General features: G+C 40.0%; 1 protein-coding gene across 1 annotated transcript in view; it reads right to left on the minus strand.

Annotated features, from left to right (window-relative positions):
- Nucleotides 1-18,822, minus strand: part of LOC140687210 (uncharacterized) — a 68,805-nt gene that overhangs the window by 31,934 nt on the left and 18,049 nt on the right. The window contains exons 3-4 of the mRNA XM_072943524.1: nt 10,195-10,347; nt 9,537-9,660 (exon numbers count right to left, since the gene is read on the minus strand). Coding sequence (XP_072799625.1) covers nt 9,537-9,660; nt 10,195-10,347 — 277 coding nt within the window. The remainder of the gene's footprint in view (nt 1-9,536; nt 9,661-10,194; nt 10,348-18,822) is intronic.

Raw genomic sequence — 18,822 nt, forward strand, 5'->3', positions numbered from 1 at the left:
GAGCCTATCACCCTATCTTTGTTCAGATCTAGCCTTAGACAGCCTGAGACAGCACCCCATTCCTATGGAACTCGAGGGCAAATGATAACAATAAGGATTTTATATCCAGTAGTTTGTTAGGTCTCATTTTTATAAAGTGTCAGCAGGTCAGCAGAAAAACTCTGGAAAATATGAGTGGGTCCAGAGCTTTCTGCTGATTAGTAACTCAGTCTCTCAGGACATAGTGACCTTCCCATGAGAGGCCTCATGGACATAAACTAAAGGCAGCTGAGCAATGAAAACTAACAAGAACCTGGAACTCAAGCAAGAAGGTTCCCTGCCATCCCCCACCCAGTTGCCTCTTCACCCGCGTGGACACGATGGCAGGAGACCCAGATTCTTGTCCAAGTTACATCATCATGGATTCTCATCCATAATAATGTATGACTCTATGCCACCTTATGTCCATTAAAACTCAAATATGATAACACCAATATCTCAGCAGAATATCTATGTCTCCACTTCCTGTCTTCTAATAGGAGAATATTTTTATGGACAAAAAGCAGAAATCCAATTTAAAAAACCATGCACAAAGCCAGGTGAAATTCTGCTTAAGAGACTGCTCTCACGCTGAGTAAATGAAAACTCAGAAAAAGTGGCCCTTCTCCCTCAGCAAATGGGAGGTAGCCTGATGTGTGTGTGTGTGTGTGTGTGCACGTGTGTGTGTGTGTAAATCAAATACAATGAATTCTGGGATGTGTACAGTTTTTTTAACTCACTGTCATTTCATGGGAATGAGCCAACATTTAAATAATTTGAATCTAGTGTTCTGAGAGAGTCTCGGGCTCTTGGTGGAGGAGGTGAAAGGGGAGAGTGAAGGAGGAAAGAGGTACATGAAGCAAAGAAGTAAGAATACTGCCAGGGAAAGGCAAGACGTTAGTTTTGTTCTTCCTTGCACCACATACAAATTAGGGACTCGCTTTCTGCTGATGACTTATCGAGCACTGAGTTGCAGGAGAAGAGGGGACAGCTCATTGTTCACTGAGCTTGTGACTGTACGTGGCATCTTATAGACACAAATCATTTACCCTGATCAAACACTCTAGCAGCAGGCTGTAATTCTTCTGTTTTGAGAGACAACAAAGCAGGAGTTCAAACAGGATGCATAACTTGACAAAAGTCAGAGGTCCAGTAAACTAAAGAGGATTAATTCAAATTCAGATCTGAATGCAGAGTCTGATCTTCCCACTCCCAGGACTGGAAAATCCTTAACACAGGCTCCCCAGCTCCCCTGCATTGTTCCTGGCACCAAGCATTTGCCATGGCAATGGTCACCATTTCTCACAGACACAGCGCTCTGTGCAGCAAATGACCTTGATCAGACCTTGATCATCTACCTGCCACGCCCACCAGGCTTCACCATACAGGCAGGAAAGCTGGCTTTCAAGTGCATACAAAGCCATTCCTTGTCTAACCTGGGTTCTTCTGTGGTTTCTCCAGCCTAAAGGCAGCCATGAAACTGCTCACAGTTTGTACATGAGCCACACTACCTCTCTCCATCTGTCTCCCCACCTATACTACTTAGCTATGAACATTTTGAGAATCTTCGACACAAATTTTTAAAAACAAAAAAGAAAGGATTCTGGAACAACTAATGATACTTACAATTTTAAATGACAAATTACAAAGTGAGTATTTACAAACCGAATCTTCCTTTCTAAATTTCAGTTTTAAGCGTTTAAAAATATAATAGCAAAAAATTTTCACTTACAAAATTGACAAAAACATAAACAATAATCTGGAATAAGTTAAAAAATAATGCCCATGTTCTAAATGGAGAAACTTCAGGGCTGTGCTGAGGGGTAAAGTAAGAGGTGAGAATGTAGAGACATCAACAAATTGCATGGAGGAAAGCAGTTTTGTAAAGATGTAAGTTCTCATCAGAATAATTCAAAACTTACTGAAAACTCCCATGACAACTCCAATCTGATTTTTTTTTAACTTGAACAAAATATTTTGGAATTCTTCAGGAATAATAAAATCATAATACTAGACAAGAAAATTTGGGATGGAAGAAAAGAATGAAAAAAAATTCAGACTGCCAATTATTAAATAAATTTTTACAATATGTAAGTTATGGTGCTGGAGTAAGAAAGGCAGATTGACAGAAGGGAACCATGAGCTCAAAAAGAGACTCTAGTGTACATAAGTATTTTGTAAAGGTGGGATTTCAAATCAAAGAGAAAAGTATGACTTCAGTAATTGTCCTGAGACAATCAGACAATCACCTAGAAAGAATAAATACTATTCCTCTCATAAGGACCACAAGATAATTTACAGACAGTGATGTAAATATAAAAAAGTACTAATAACAGCAAATACAACACTTTGCTCTTATTAACTCAACTTACCCTTACATTAACAAGTACTATTATCATCTCCATCTTAGAGATTAAAAAAATCCTACAGAGGAGATATATTCCAGTATAAGAAATTATTTTTAAGAATAATTTCAAAGATAAAACACATAAGGAATACATTTATTATCATAAGAATATTTTGAGACACTACCAAAATAAAAATCCTCCTAAACAAAATGAAAGGCAAGAAATGACAAGAAAAAGCTCTGTGATACATGTTGTTGAAGACAAGAAGTTAATGTTCATAACATACAAAGAGCTGTCACAAAGCAACAAGAAGCTCCCCCACTTAAATGTGTGCAAAGGATAAAAGGAATCATTCATTTTAAAAAAGTCAAATGGCTAATGAGTGAAAAATGCTCAATACCTAACTGGTCAGCAAATGCAAACTAAAACAATGAAGAAGCACTTTTGCTCATCATATTGGCAAATATTTTTAAAAGATATTCTATCTAGTATCCATCTGTGGGAGAAGAAACCATGAGCGACATTTTCAGAGGACGACATGTCAATGGATATGTAAACTCTGAAAAACGTACGTACACACTGACTCAACACCACTTCTAGGAATCGTTTCCTTTAGGAAAAAACAAATTTAGTCCAAAAAGATGTACCCATCAGGGCATTTACACAGCACTGTTTACAATGGTGGGAAGAAAAACTGAAGTGAAATCATATCCAGCAATAGAGAATTGGTTACATAAGTAATTGTGCATCTTTTCATTCCCCTATGGAAGGAATTTCTAGAGTTACTTGAATGGAGTCTGTGATGAATGTAAATGTCACATCCAGGGACTAAATTTCCAGAAGCCTTAACTAAAGGAATACTCATAAAAGATCACAGGAATGTCTGTACAAGAAGGATGCTAGTCAAATATCCTTTCTGACAGTGGAAAATGGAGAAAACTTAACTGTCCACCATCAAGACAATGATGCGGTAAATCACGACAAGCTGCGAGCAATGAGGGAGCCGGCGTTTCGCCGTGGTCCAGGACCTTGTCCACAGCATTCTCTCACCAAAGGTGTGCGTGGGAAAGAGACCACACCCGCAAATCAGGAGACCCCTCCACTCTATCTGAAAGGACCGTGTGAGTCTGGAGTGGGAGGACGTCTATGATATACACCTGAGTGATTAAAGCGAGCTGCAGAAAAACACATAGTATGGTCACATTTTTAAATAAAGCATATATACACACACGTATACATGGAATTCTCATATGTGTGTATATATGTATGTCATAGGCATAAAGGTCATGAAACATATATATCAAATTTTCAACAGTTTTTACTCTTCGGAAATAAGGGGAAGGGAGGTAGGGCCTTCCTGTACCACCACAGTTCTCTTTTCAGTATTTCAGTTAAGTATACTTGGAATTTAAAAGTTTATTTAAGTCCGAAGTAAAATGGACAATGCCTCCACAAGACAGAATGCTATACTGGTCATCAAAAATCATGCCAGAGGAGATAGAATATTGTAGAAAAACATATAAAAAGCTGAATGGAAAATGGAGGTGTCCACACAGTAAACAGTCACAGAGTGCTCTCTGGTTTTTTATGACAGAGGTGATCCACACTGATGAAAATATACGTTAACGTGTTAATTATTATCTTTGAATAGCGGGACAAGGATAGCCTCTTTTGCCCCCTTTTTCAGAGTTATTATTTTAAATGCACATTCTTTTTCATCTGAAAAAAGCATTTTTAGGTGTGTAGTACTACGCATTGGAGAATAATACAAGAATACTTAGAGAAACAAGTAACTAGGAGACAAAGCAGCAGCATCACACAATGTAGGAAGGGCGATCCTGATTAACACCACGCAGTTACATAAGGACCCACAAAGTGAGAGCACCTGCTGTAACAGGGCGTGGCCCCCTTCTATTTGTCAGCAGTGTCTTCAGGGCTGAGGCAGTTCTGAGCACGGCCAGTGTCAGTGCTGGTGTCTGGATTGATGCTACTGGGGGTGAGGGCACCTGCAAGCCGAGAGGAAGAACAGAAATCATCCTCTGCCTTTTCTGTCTTGTTTCTTTGTTACTTTAAAAGAGAGGCATATATAAGATAAACCGTGTATCTCCCCAAATGAAATTTCAGTAATGAAACCGTTTTTAAAGACTTCACAGCTTATATTCTGCCTATAACTGTCTTTTCAACAAAGATCATATTTATTAAATGTTAATTAACTCAGTTAATTAACTCCCTGTTGAAACATTCTAGTAAAGAACATGAAATGCAGTATGTAAAAGAACCACACCTGCAGTGACTAGCTCAGCTGTCTTGATGGCAGTGCAGTCAGCCCCCACCATCCCGTGGCCCTGAGCTCCTGATGCTGGTAAGAGATTACGCTGCCGCCTCAGATGGAGAGAAACGGTGAAAGCATTTCTTGAACCCTACAGCACTGACAAAACATAACTGACAAATCCCAGGCCCCTTTGAGGCTCTCATTTTCTGTTTCTGGCCAACCCCCGTCAATGAGCAGAACCACCCAATTCCCGAGCCATGGGACTCACGTGGGAAGCAGTTTTGGAGAAATTTCCAGGTATAGAATGTAACCAACTATACACAGAACTCTGAAAAAAGAAAAGATGCCATACTCTGATTTTGGAAGACACTCAAAATATTCTACTAAGCCTTAGTAGCTGGAAAGGCTGGGCTTCTCCTAAGTCACTTATTTATTTCACAGACAGTAAGCATCTCCCTGAAATCCTGCTTCCCTGTGTCTGCTGGGAGCTTGAAGCACACTGCTGCTGACGATCTTATAAGTCACATGGCAGAGGCATGTGTCTCACGCCTGCAACCCTCACACAGGCTCGCCTCCTAGCCTCACTGTCTGAACTGGGCCCCATTTTCTCACCTGTTTATTTGGTATCTGTTCTTCTGTAAGCTATCTGAAATGCGTTTTGGAACATGTCAGAAGAAACAGTGGGTTGAGAAATGGACAGATTGAGAGGTGAGAGATGGGCAGACAGAGAGAGAGACTCCAAGAAAAGGGGAACAAATAAAATTTCCTATGCAAAACCCTCTTCTAATCAGGGAAGGAAACCACCACGGAAAAGTGTGAAGAGGCAGGTAGCTTAGGACTGTTTCCTGGATTCCATGAAAAGTAACACCAAGAGATGAGAGGATAGAACTTTAAATAGTAAAAGAAAAAAAGCACGCATGCTTGAAAAATATATCTACAATATGTACTTTCTAAAGAATAGACTGAAATCAGCAGGGCCCAATAACACTATACTTGGGTATTTACAGAAGTGAGAATCCCATCTCCAAACCACAAGGCATCCCTTCAGAGCACTGACAGTCTACATGGGGCGGTCATAAAGCCGTCACCGCAAAAGCTATGCTACCCTGCACTTACGAGGAACGAGCAGCTGTGCTCAGGCTGCCCACGCGTGTCATTTACACCCCACAGCACCTCTACGGGGGGGGGACGCCTAGCGAGCCCCGTCTCTGCAGGACAGAAAACCAGTTCTGGAGAGGCTAAGCCGACTTACAAGTTCTCCATCTCACAGGACTGGTCTCTCCAGAGCAGGACATGAACTCGGACCCACGATTGTAACCATGGTACTACAGTGCTTTGTGTGCTGTTTGTGTGTATAATACATTTGTTTCTATCATGAAAGGTTATTTAATAAATGATCGGTTGTCTTGTCTATCTCATTAGCTCACAATCAATCTTTATACTGTTGAATTGTACTCTTTTCCCCTGGAGAAAGGAACGGAAACAGCGGGGGTCAGAAAGAGGTGGGGCTCCATTCTTTATCTGGGATCTCATCTCATCGAAGTCCCCAAACAGGGAAAAGGAGCAAATGTTCTCTTTATCTTTTAAAGAGAGGGCTCCAGTGATGGTGACTTATTCAATTACAAAATCAAGGCTGGGGAAAGGGCACATGCAGCAACTAGAGCAGTATCAGCTGTAGGAAGGTCAAAAGTGCTCACGGGAGGGCTCAGGGGGCAGCCTCATTTAATTTCAATCAATAAAACAATAACAAACTCTAAAAATACTGGCCTACAATGGATTAGCTCTTTCTTGACATCTAGCAAGTTTCCACAGCCCACATGTAACATTATCGGGAACCAGTGAAAGGAAGAGTCCACAGACAAGGAAAATCAATGCCACAGGCAGGCTGAAACCCAGGCTAGAGTTTAGGAAGAGAAAGGGCATAGTTAAGAACTGGGGAAAGGCTGGGGGAAAAAACCATCACAATGACTCTCAAGCATCATCCAACAATCATATAATCATTCATTCAAGAGAGAGTTACTGAGGTCGTATTCTGTGCAAGATTGTACAGCGGGTGAAGCAAGAGCGCAGCGTCCATGGTGGCAGCAAGTTGCGGGGCTCAAATACACTTCTGATCCCGGTACCTTGCACACTTGTCCTCAATATAAAGGCAAAGATAATTAAAGTAAAATAATACTCTGTAAACTCAAAGCATTGTTGAAAAAAAAAGTTAAAGAAGACCTAAATACCAGGACAGACACTCCACACACATTCCCCTATCAAAAGAAAGTGCTCTTGGAATGGCAGTGCTCCCCAGAGCAATCCGTATATTCAACGTGGTCTCGATCACAATCCCAGCGGGCTCCTCTGCAGAAACTGACTATCTGCTGCTACAATTCATATGGGAATTTGAGGATCTCAGTAACCAATACGTACTTGAAAAAGAAAAATTTGACAGGACTTATAATTCTCAATTTCAAACCTTACAACTGTATCTCCAGGTGAGATTAGAGGCCATTGTGAAGTTATTACTGTGTTAATCCTTATTTACTAAATTCTCTACAATGAATATAACTGTTACAATAAGAAAAATAAAAAGTAAGTTATCCTTTAAATCATGCACACCGATTCATTCATTGGGAAAAAAATTATTCTATCAATTAAGAGATAAATATCTATTCAAAAAGGACAACTTAAAAACAAGAGTGCATATGCATTTTTCATAAATTGAAAACTGAAAAGCACAAAGACGTCAAGTTTCTAGGGAGACCAATGCAACATATTAATAGTTATTTGCAGAAATTCTAATTTAACAATGAAAACCCTGGAAAGGGAAAATCGTGACTGAGAGCCAACTGCAAACACATGGAGAGCAAAGGCCTAGAAATCACAGTTCCTTTAACTCTGCTCCTAACACAATAGGAGAGGAAATTCCTCACTGAGGGGACAGTGGAATCCCATGCATAAGACAGGATACACAGTACAAACTGCACTAGAATCGGGGGTGATTTTCTTAGAAGAATTCTAAAGTTACAAAATTGCTGAAAAACTATTAAAACACTGACAGAAAGATTAAAACACACAGTCATATATATTATATAGAAACATATGTAGTCTGCTCCCATGTTGCATAGAAATACAAACATATTTGTTCATTTATGGGCACTTATGACTTTATCCCTGGTAGAATATTTCAACTAAAACAAATAATCAATATAACACTCCTTTTGTCAAATCTACTTGATAAGTTACTCTGCTATGTAACCATAATGTGTCTAAGATAGATCTAAAATTAGTGAAAAAGAGCTTTGTATGGCTTCTTGAACTATTCTCAAAATTCAAAGCTTAATTTTAAAACAGATCTGAGCAGTAATTCTATATTACCTTTTCCGTCGTGAAATGAACAACACAGTCTGTTGCCAAAATTCTGTCCTTACAATGATTCACGAGCACCGTATCCTCACAAAACTGCTGGACAGCAAGGCACTGTCCAGACACTGTGACCCAACAAATGAAACACAATGAAGACAGTGACCCTATTTTGGAGGGCTTATAGTCTGTGTCAACACCAGGGTTTTATTTGATTGGTTTGATTGGTTGGCAAAATAAAATCAATCAAGTACTTTCTTCTTTGAGCATTCTATAAGTCATGACTCTGCTGTTAGTGTCATGAGCAGGAAAGACTTAAGCATGACTTGATTAGATCAACTAGCAACAATCATCACTGGAGAGTAATAAAGAAGTTAACTGATAGCAATGCTTCTCCCTACATGAGACCTAAAATAAATCGATACTGATATCCGAAAAGAAAATGAGAATTTGAGGTCCCCAATAAGAAAAAAATCTAACAAGAAATCAAAAAAGTAAAGATTTTTTCATTAACGTTTCCTGGAAAGATTGGAGCATGGTGGTGTTGAGCTCAGATGCTAGGGAAAAACATGAGGGTCTGAATTCCCACAGCACTGGGTAGCTTTGACACTAATATGTCAGTCAAATTCTCTGCATCTCAGTCTCCGATGCATAGACTGGGGACAACAACAGTACCCATCTCCTAGAACGGTCTAAGAATTAAGTTATTTTAAATATACAAGTTTAAATAAAATACATCAGATATTTAATATGACCCCAAAAGCACAAGGAAAAATGAAAACAGAGATAAATTGGAGTTCATTAAAATTTAAAACTTTGCTTCAAAAGACACCATCCAGAAAGTGAAAAAACAACACTCAGGAGAAAATTTTTCAAATCATTTATCTGATAAGGAATTTGTGTATCAAAAAAAAAAATTCCACAGCTCAACAATAAAAAGACAACTCAATTAAAAAATGAATAAAGGATCTGAAAATATATTTTTCAAGGAAAATATACAAATGGCCAATAAGCACAATGAAACGATGTTCAATAACATTAGCTCTAAAGGAAATCAAGTCAAAACAACTAGGAGAAACCGCTTCACACTCACTACAATAGGTTATAATCAAAAAAAGATTAATAAGCATTAATGAGGACACAGAGGAAGCGGAGCTCGCAGCCCTTGCTCGTGAGAACGTAACACAGCGTGGCCACTTTGGAAAACATCCTGGCATGTCCTCAGAGAATTGAACATTTGGTTTCTGAATGATCCAGCAATTCTGCTTCCTGGGCACAGAAGTAAGAGAATTGAAAACAAATGTTCACATAAAAACTCCTACAGAAATTTTCACCATTACTTTTCTCCATTCCTTTTCAGAGCCAAAAAACAGAAACAACCCAAATGTCTATCACGTGATGAATGGGTAAACAGAGGGGCCCAGCCATACAGTGGAATATTATTCAGCAATAGCGAAGCATAGAGTACTGACCCAGGCCACAATGTGGACAAATATTGAAAACGTTACTCAGTGTGAAAGAAGTCAGTCAAAATAGACGGTTCCACTTACATGAAGTGACTCGATTTGCATGAAATGTTCAGCACACGCAAATCCACAGAGACAGAAGAGTGGCTCCCTGGGGCTTGGGGAGGATGGGGAAGTTGATAATGTCTGCTTATGCGTACGGCGTTTCCTGTTGGGGGGATGAAAATGTTCTAAGATTGACTGGGATGCACATTTCTGGGCATAGAGTAAAATCCGCTGTACATTTTAATGGGTGATTTGTATTAAAACTGTTAAGAACAAAAGCACCTCGGGCTAGTACCTTCCATAGTAAATGCAAATTGCTAACATTTATTACAGGAAGAAGAAACTGCCCTCAGCATGAAAGCAGGAGATCAGCAAATATTAGTTAACCAAAATTGGACAAGAGCATTTCACTTGAAACTTGCTGAGTGTACACGAAATATTCAGACATGACAAGGAAAATCAGTTTGACATCACGAAGAAGCATTCTGCTTCAAATGCAATTCAAGGATTCGGCAAGCCCAGCTGCTACATATGACCAGAGAAGAAACCTGGTTCTTAAAACAAGCACCAGAGCCAACAAGGAAATGGTGGTGAGGAAAGCAGGCGGCCTAAAATCTGGAACAGTGTGCTACAAATAATTTCTCCACTGAAAATTCAAAAATAAAATGAAAGTGATGTAATGCTGTGTTGAACTCACGTGAATGGCCTTCCTGCAGTGCTTGACAGTTCTGTAACCCCGAATGACTCAGGAGAATCAGCATGGCTCCTGGGATTCCCCAAGTAACTGCCCACAAGCACGCTGACCACCATCACATCTGCCAGGGATGAATTGCAGAGAAGAGACCAACCTCTGAAAGGCACAGGGAATGTTGACAAGGAAATAAAAGGCTGCAGTCAATCCTGGGACAGAGGCCCTGTGAGCAGAGGCCAAAAGGCTGCAGGTGAACTGGAGTGGCCCTGGGGCAGGAAGGGACCACAGGGGAGCATATCTCAATTATCTACTCTCTCTCCCTCGGGTAGGAGGGATAAAGCCTGCATCCTTCTCACCTGGAACTGTGGGTTCTGGCTGGCAGAAGTTTTACCGACAAGGAATAAATTACTCAAGACTGCGGAAAAAGGAAAGAAAGCGAGAGGGATTAGGGAGCCAACTCCACGAGTCTCTCAAATGCTCCCATATTTATTGTGTATAATCAAAGGAAAAAGTCATTAACAGTTGTGAGATAGTAGGCAGGAACTTGGGGAAAGAAGGGATGAGACAGAGATTGTAGACTCCACCATGAGTACTAAGGCTTAGTTTACCTTTAGGGAAGTCATGGGGTGAGGGGAACAAGATACATTTTTTAGACATGTTCATTACAAAGCAGACCACCAGACCAGCCTGGTCCCTGTTTTGGGGATAATAGACTATCTAACACCACGCAGGCCCGGCGTTTATAGCTGAGGGCCTGGGTCATTGCTGTGCAATAAGCAGAGTGCTATCTATAACCTCAAATATGCAAGCAAGGCATTGTCTCTCCTTTTTATGGCAAGGAGACAGGAGTGAGGATGCACAGGTGCTTGCTTTAAAGCAGTTACTAAGCACATTTTTTCTTCTTAAAGTTGACAGTCGGCTGGGATGTGTTACAATTTGTTAACCCAATCATGGGCTCCCACATGGAACCATTATGGAGGACATCTTAGGATGACAAATCCTGGCTCTGGGTCTTTTCCTGCCAGCTTCGGCCACTCCAGCAGGGTCTAGACACATCCCTGAATAACGATCCCACAGAACCACCTAAACTCTTAACTCCTGGTGCTTGAAACTTAATTTTAGCTCTACACAACTTAACGTAGAAAAGTTTCAGAAATAAAAGATATTGTATTCTTTTTATATCTCAACATAAGACTGATTTTTCTGATTGCTCTAAGCTGCTTCTACATGGTAAAGCACCTAATTCTGCAGGTGAATTCAGTACTTTCCTTTGGGCATAACTAGACAGTCTGGGCTGTCTGACTTCTATTAGTCAAATACCAATACACTTAATTGATTTCTTTGTTCATCAATTTCAGCCTGGAGGTGAGGGTCTGTCACTATTTTCCTCAGCCCACCCTCTACTCTTTTCTCATCAGCATCTCAGGCCTCCTGAAAACAAAACAAAGCATTTGTTTCCCTTCATCTACACTTTCCACAAAGGCAACAGGAATCATCATGCCTAGAGAATGAATTCAACACAAATTTTACAACAAAAATCTATAAACCTGAAGCAACTCCATCTCCGACTCATGATACACAATGACATGAGAGTAAGTGTGTCAGGTACAAAGCGTGCGTGAGCCTGAACACCTCATTTCTATTCTTCAAAGGAAGGAAGGTTTTCATATTTTTTCTTATCATTCTTTGTCATTGTTTCTGATTAAGCCAAAAAAATTTTTATGAAATAATTAAGCACTGCAATAACAGATTTTCGCTGTATCAATTACAGAAGGAATTCAGAGGGGATAGGAAAACCCACCTCTGTAAAATATGCAAAATTCCTTCCCCTGTTAAGAACACGAATACAAAATTCAACAGAGAATTCAAATTCTTGTGAAGAGGACAAAAGCCACAGAATCAAAGCAAAGTCATTATTATGACTCAATCCAAAATTCACTGGACAAACATGCTCAATGCATTCAAATAATTTTTAAGGCACACTGCAAACCATTCACTTAATTATCTACAGGCTAGAGGAAGAATTTCCCTCTATAACAGACAACATAAATCAATAGGTTGCCCCACCAAACAAGGAACAAACATCAGGTTTTTAGCAGTTCTGATAAATCAGCAAGTTTTAAAGATCAAAATCCAGAAATTTTAAACATTCATCCACACCAGAATGAATCAAGCACTTAAAAAAAAATAACCCAAATAAACTAAACACGTTGATCACGTACCTGGATCAATGAGAATTTCTTGTACAGCTGGAAAAAAAGAACAGGCTATAGCCTTTTACTTGAAAAATAAAGCTACTTTTAAAGATAACTGCTAAAACACATTTCATCATTCATGTTGCCTTGAAAAATCTGAGGCACTTGTCTCTGATCAGAAAAGCAATTCTGAGTATAGTATTTTACAATTCAGTGCCAGTTTGCTTTAGAAGAAAAAAGAAAAGCTACTGTTTCTCATCTTGCACAAAGTTTAAAGAACCTCCCTGCCTCTATCTCCTCTCATTTTCTAAGCTCATGCTCCCCAACCCTTCTGAAACAATTATGAGAACCTCTTATTCCCACCAATATGCCAAATCACAAAAGAGTATCAATTTATTTGTGTAAACATATACCTACACCTTGAACTGGAGGAGAAAGGTTTCAGAAGGCTATATGGAACTTATTTCTACATTCCTGAAATCACACACATACATGTTCACAGAGACACAGACATATACAAACTGAATTACTGGGCACTTCACAAGCTAAGGATTTACAACGTCTAGAAGATAACTTTGCAGTTAGTTTAAAATACAAAACGGTCAGCTTTTGAAAGCCTTGAACATTGCAAAATCATCCAAATATCAATGAGATCCAATTAGCCTTCTCTGTAGAATGTAATTCCCCATGATGGCAAAGCAGACCCTAAGAAGTAGTGGATCCAAGACTCGTGTTTTTCACTAGCTATGATTGTTTTAAAACACGTTAACAGACTTAGAAAGGTATGTCCCTACGACATTTATTCGTATTGAGATGGCATATGTATTCAATTGTCTATGCAGAAAATAGGACCCATGATGGTGTTTAAGAAATGTTTTGTGTATTGAAATATTTATTTTTAAATGCAGACAAGGAGGGTGGGAATTACTCCATTGTAGAGCACCTGTTGTGCACGCACATGTTCCTGGCTTCAATCCCCAGTACCTTCATGAAAATAAATAAATACAAGTGCTTATTTAAAAATAAGAATAAATTTATATAAAAAAATAAATGCAGACTAAAAACCACTGCAATCTAGGAGCCACAATTATAATAAAAAAACAAGTGTTTCTATCAAATATTGACTATACACCAATCACAGAGACAACCACAAATCACACCTGACAACCATCACGTGTGATTCTCAGGAATCCTACTAAGTAGACACGGATGAGAAACCCGGCTCTGCCGATGAGGAGACGAAGCTCGGAGGAGCCGGGGACACTGACCGTCCTGCTCCCCGTGACACCGCGTCAGCCCAGGGAAAGTGCTGACAGAGCTGCACTGAGGGGACACCCAGCTGCATGGAACCATGGGGGATTGGGGAGTCCTAGAAAATACTCAAAAGTGTTCAATGAAAAACCAGCTCAAATATATTACTCTGTGCCCCATCCTCTAAACACGGAACATGTCTGGGACCTTTTTGATGCCTCCGTGTCCTTTCTGCCATCATCAGTTACGTGCCCTCTCAGCGCGACCAGTCATGAACTGGACCCCATACGAAGTGCACTCAGATGGAAGAGCTTTAAAAGCTGTTTTATGGAGTTTGTAAGACTCTGTCTATTCCTCACACGGGCGGTCATCCAGCACTACTCACTGGTGCGGATGTACCACCTGAAATCACACCTTTCTGCTTTTTAAAATCCCTTCATGTAATACAGACTTTTAAACAGCAAAGAAGCAGCTCAACCACAGACAGTGGACATCTTTTCACCAAACGGACTCAAACAGCCCATCGGACTACCTGGAAGCCCTTTTCTTCTATTAAACCCACTTCCAGGTACTTCATCTGATTGGTGGACTCGGCCTCTGAATGGCCTACTCAGAGAGATCCCATCCTCACATCCGGGGGTGGGAGAGGACCCTGCTGCTGGGAGAAATCAGTGAGGAAGATGGACATCCTCCAGCCATTTCTGCACGGGTAGAAATGCCACATGCTCAGAAATTATACCGTCAGCACCCCTGGGCTCCCATGGACTGGTTTCACATTAAGCAAACTTATGACACACTGATGCAAGAAAACCAGAAATTTAATTTATTAATGTAACAGGAGATGTGAAACTACAAACCAGATTGAAATATCGGAGTTCAACCATGAGTACAGATTCTCCTCCACGGCCCAATCTCGGGCAGGCAGTCACATGGCAAGCGTGGACAGAAGCAGAGCAGGAAGGGTTTCTAGATTAACTCAATGGACTAAATTTCTGTTATAAGAACAGATCTACTGCCTGGAAAACAATTAACACCAATCACGGGGCACACTCCATGGACAGTGGCTGAGACACGACTGTGAGCACCTGTATAACTCCACTTTCCCTGTCCTTTCTGGTCTAACTGATGCAGAGGTACAGAGATCCAGGGATGCAGATACCTCTAAACACCCAAAGCCCATCCCTGGGAGCCTGGAAACCAGATAGCCAGGATTTAAATCCCAGCTCTGCCACTTACTAGCTCTGTTACCTTGGCCAAATTACTTACCCTCTGTGTGCCTCAATTTCCACACTGTAAACCTGGGATAACAATCAAATCTTTCTTACTCACTTGTTGTGAAAATTGGAGGATTCATTTCTGTAAAACTCTCAGAAAAGAATGTAGCACATTTTTGGTGCCCAACAAATTTCAATTTAATAAGAAAGTGATTTACAAGTCTCCCATCTAATCATCTTCTGTGTTTCATGACTATTCTGAGTCCCAAAGGAAATCCTTATTTCCCCTCTTATAAACTCTTGAGGAGCACCCTTCTGTTTCAAGCCACCACCTGTTTAAACTGAGGGGGGATTCCCTCCTCCCCACTCCTCTGGTCCATGGGAGACTGCTTCTCCCTTCACACCCCTGACCACTGGCCCACGGCTAGCCCTCCTCACACTAACAGATTGAGGTGTGAGTCCGGGGAGACAAGCAGGGCATATGAAAGCTTTCCTTCCCCTCCAGTGTTGGCCACCCTTAGGAAGCAGCCGTGATGCTCAGTTCCATGGCAAGACAGTCCTGTGCATTATGGGTCAGATCCTCTCAAGGGAATGCTCGCTGTGGCCCAGAGTTACCTGGGACTGCGTGAGTCTCTAATTCTGGGACATAGTGTCATGACACTCATTCTCCCACAGCCCTGAATTTCATGGAGAACATGGCTTCATCAGTAATAAAGGAGACATTTATCGCCTGCCTGTTCTTCTTTGTCATCTCTCAGTTGGCTGCTGGACACAACATGTGTATAAGTATTGGATCTCCTTAAGCCCCAACATATATGAAGTAACAAAAAATTCTGTGGCTTAACATTGGTTCAGGGCGACTGTGTAACTGTCCTGACTCTGCTGATGCTAAATTATGTGTATAGGAACTATGGAACCTCCTCAAATATCTTTCATCATAAAACCAGCTTTTCTTATTTTCCTGTTTCTCAGTAATTGCCAAAGACTATCAAATGATGGCTTCACACCAAACAGCAGTTAAGATTATGAGCCCTCTTGTCATACACACTGTGCTAAACACTTTACATAATTTCTAATTCTCACAATTCTACAAAGCAGAAATGAGTGTCCCCATCTCACAGACGAGGGAAAAACTCAGAACGAACTGACTCAGGATCACGTAGCTCAGTGGCAGAGCGTGCACGCAAACCCAAGTCAAAACACCACACCCCTTTGTATATGTACCAAATCTCCTACCACCCATTGACACACAGCGGTGGGGATAATACTTAGGGAACTCAGTACACTTTTCAGCTTTAAGGTGCTCCAGAGGCCGCTTCTAGCTCTTTTATAAAATCCCGGCTCACTGGTTTCTAACACTGCAAGAAAAGTCCGATGTTGCAACTGTTTGCACAGGAAGTCTGAAATGTTCACAGCGAGATGATAGAATAAAACTAAGACATAAGCAGAATAATATTTCCAGGTAGTCAGACATAATGGACATTGTGCTACCCTGAAGCACTAAGCAAAGGAATAAAAAAAAAAAAAAAAAAAAACGTTGTTTAAGACTTCCTTTACAAACAGGAAAGTTAAGACTGTAAGAAGGTGCAACAGCGCCACCTATGGCTTAAAAGGCCTTCCTGGTTGCCTGGAAAGGTGCAACACAAAAATTGCCTGTGGATCAGAAACAAGAATCAGATAACTAAAAGCTTATGTAGCACATACTGCTCTCCTAGTCCTCATGTCTTGCACTGTAGCAAAAACCAACAGACCTGTACTAGGCCTATATTCATAAAAGTCATGTCTGTATTTTTCCAACAGTAGGTAATCTAAGTATCTTGCAAAATACTTCTCAAAGAGCCAGGAAATCATAGAAGTGTATTGAAATACAAAAACATTTATTTACATATTAAAACAGCATGAGCTTTTTTCTATTAAAAAAGCTGACATGTCAAATCAATGTTTTGATATTTTAAAACCTATTAAGAGTGCAGAAAAATAAATCAAAATTTTCTTTAATCACAAAAGAGAGAAGCTTATTCCCTGAAAATGATCAATGTGGATTTTTCTAAACTTAATGCTTCTGGTCAGATTCCTACGAATTTAAATGTCTGAGTGTATAGTTACACGGCAGCATGAACACTGAGTTGTAACAATACACATTCTATTTAAATAATCTTCAAGGTCGTCTGCTTAAGTCAATTTAACTAGTCCCTGTCTCAATAGAATGATACAGATTTCATTAAAACTTCATACTGTACACACACACACACACAAAACCCTGAATCCTTGTTACTTTAAGCCATATTCATATATATCCATATTGAATATGCATCAGAAACAAGCCACCCTCTTTAGTATTCACAGTTGATCCTTCTAAACTATCTGTCATTGTGACAGCACATTTTTACTAAGCAGCTCTTGGATGCTTTGTATACAAGGCGTCTACCTCTCACAGTCGGACATGGTAAACGGCATCACTCAAATTTCACAAATGAGGAAATATACTTAAGCCATGGAAACAACGTACATATTTATCATCAGGAAAGAAAAGAGTAAAGATTTTACTTTCAATATGCACTGACAAACTTTTCCTCCATACTAAGACTACATACATAAAACAAATTCAGTCATTGTAAATTATTCTGTCAATAAGCACCACTAGAGAAAAACAAGCAACATCATTAGCAATGATTGGACTTTCAAAGCCCACTCCTATTTTGCACTATAATCATTTTTAATGTTTTGTTTTTAGTGCTTACATAGCACTAATTTAAAGAAAACATAAACTATTTAAGTCATTACCTGAGAATGCAACATTTGTGAAAATGTACAATTTTAATTTATGCCACTCTGTCTCACATTCTCACTGGTGTCTCTCCTTTGAAGGCCTCATCAGGCTGAGATAGACAAAATCGGTCATTTATGGACTCACAGGTGTTCTAGAAACCACTCAATGGGAGGCTGATCAGAGGAGAAATTGAGAATGCATCCTGTGCAGCCTGGGTTCCAGCACCAAGCTAGGCACCGCCAGCTGCGTTTGATTTGGGACAAGCTGCCCACCTCTCAATCCCTCAGCTGCAAAAAGGAGACATTGATACCTACCGTCAAACACCTGCTTTGAAGTAAAACATGGGAAAAACAGTTTAGCCTTTGGTAGGTGTCCACTCACAGCAAGCTTGGTCATTATGATGATGAGGATTACTTTTAATAAGTTAAGCTAGACCAAAAATTAGAAATCACCATAAAGGAGAAACATTTTAACTCAATAAACATTTCCTTTTGAATGGATTGAAAAAAGTTCTAATGATTTTTTTAATAAACCAAATTTTGTCCATTAATTTTAGATTTACCGGTTTATGGACAAGTCTCCAAAAAAAGAATTAGAGGCCTCTAACCTCTGAATACTAAGAAAGTAAAGTTTAAAAAAATTATGGGGGAGAGTATACCTCAGTTGAGAGAGTATGTGCTCAGCACGCATGAGGCCCTCAGTTCAGTCCCCAGTAACTCCATTTAAAAACTTTTATTTAAAAAAAAGGAGAATTAAAGGAAAAAGATGGAGGACTACAGAATTTTTTTAGAGAATCCACTCAGATTTAAGATGGGGAAAAAATATCCATTTCTCACAGGAAATCTTGAGAACTATGTAAACCGGATCTGAGTTGTCTAGTCTTTAACATTATCCATGAATTCATATTACCAAGTCTTAAAACTACCTGATAACCCACAGTGGTGATAGTGATCATAAAACCTGCCAATGCGGATCGAACTCCGGCTAGGACTGCTCTGTTCTGACATCTCTGCCCCTGAGGCCTCACCAGGCTGAGAGCACTAAATTTTGTCATTCATGAGCATCTCGTGTAAGTCTTCCATTTGTGCTTCTCAGTCTCCTCTCACCAGCCCCTCTGAGGGAAGCACTGTTATCATCTTCCCCACACGCAGATAAGGTCACTGAGGTACAGAAACTAAACCTGCTCCAGGTCACATCGGCATTA

Source organism: Vicugna pacos, chromosome 19 (assembly GCF_048564905.1).
Source record: "Vicugna pacos chromosome 19, VicPac4, whole genome shotgun sequence".
NCBI lineage: Eukaryota > Metazoa > Chordata > Mammalia > Artiodactyla > Camelidae > Vicugna > Vicugna pacos.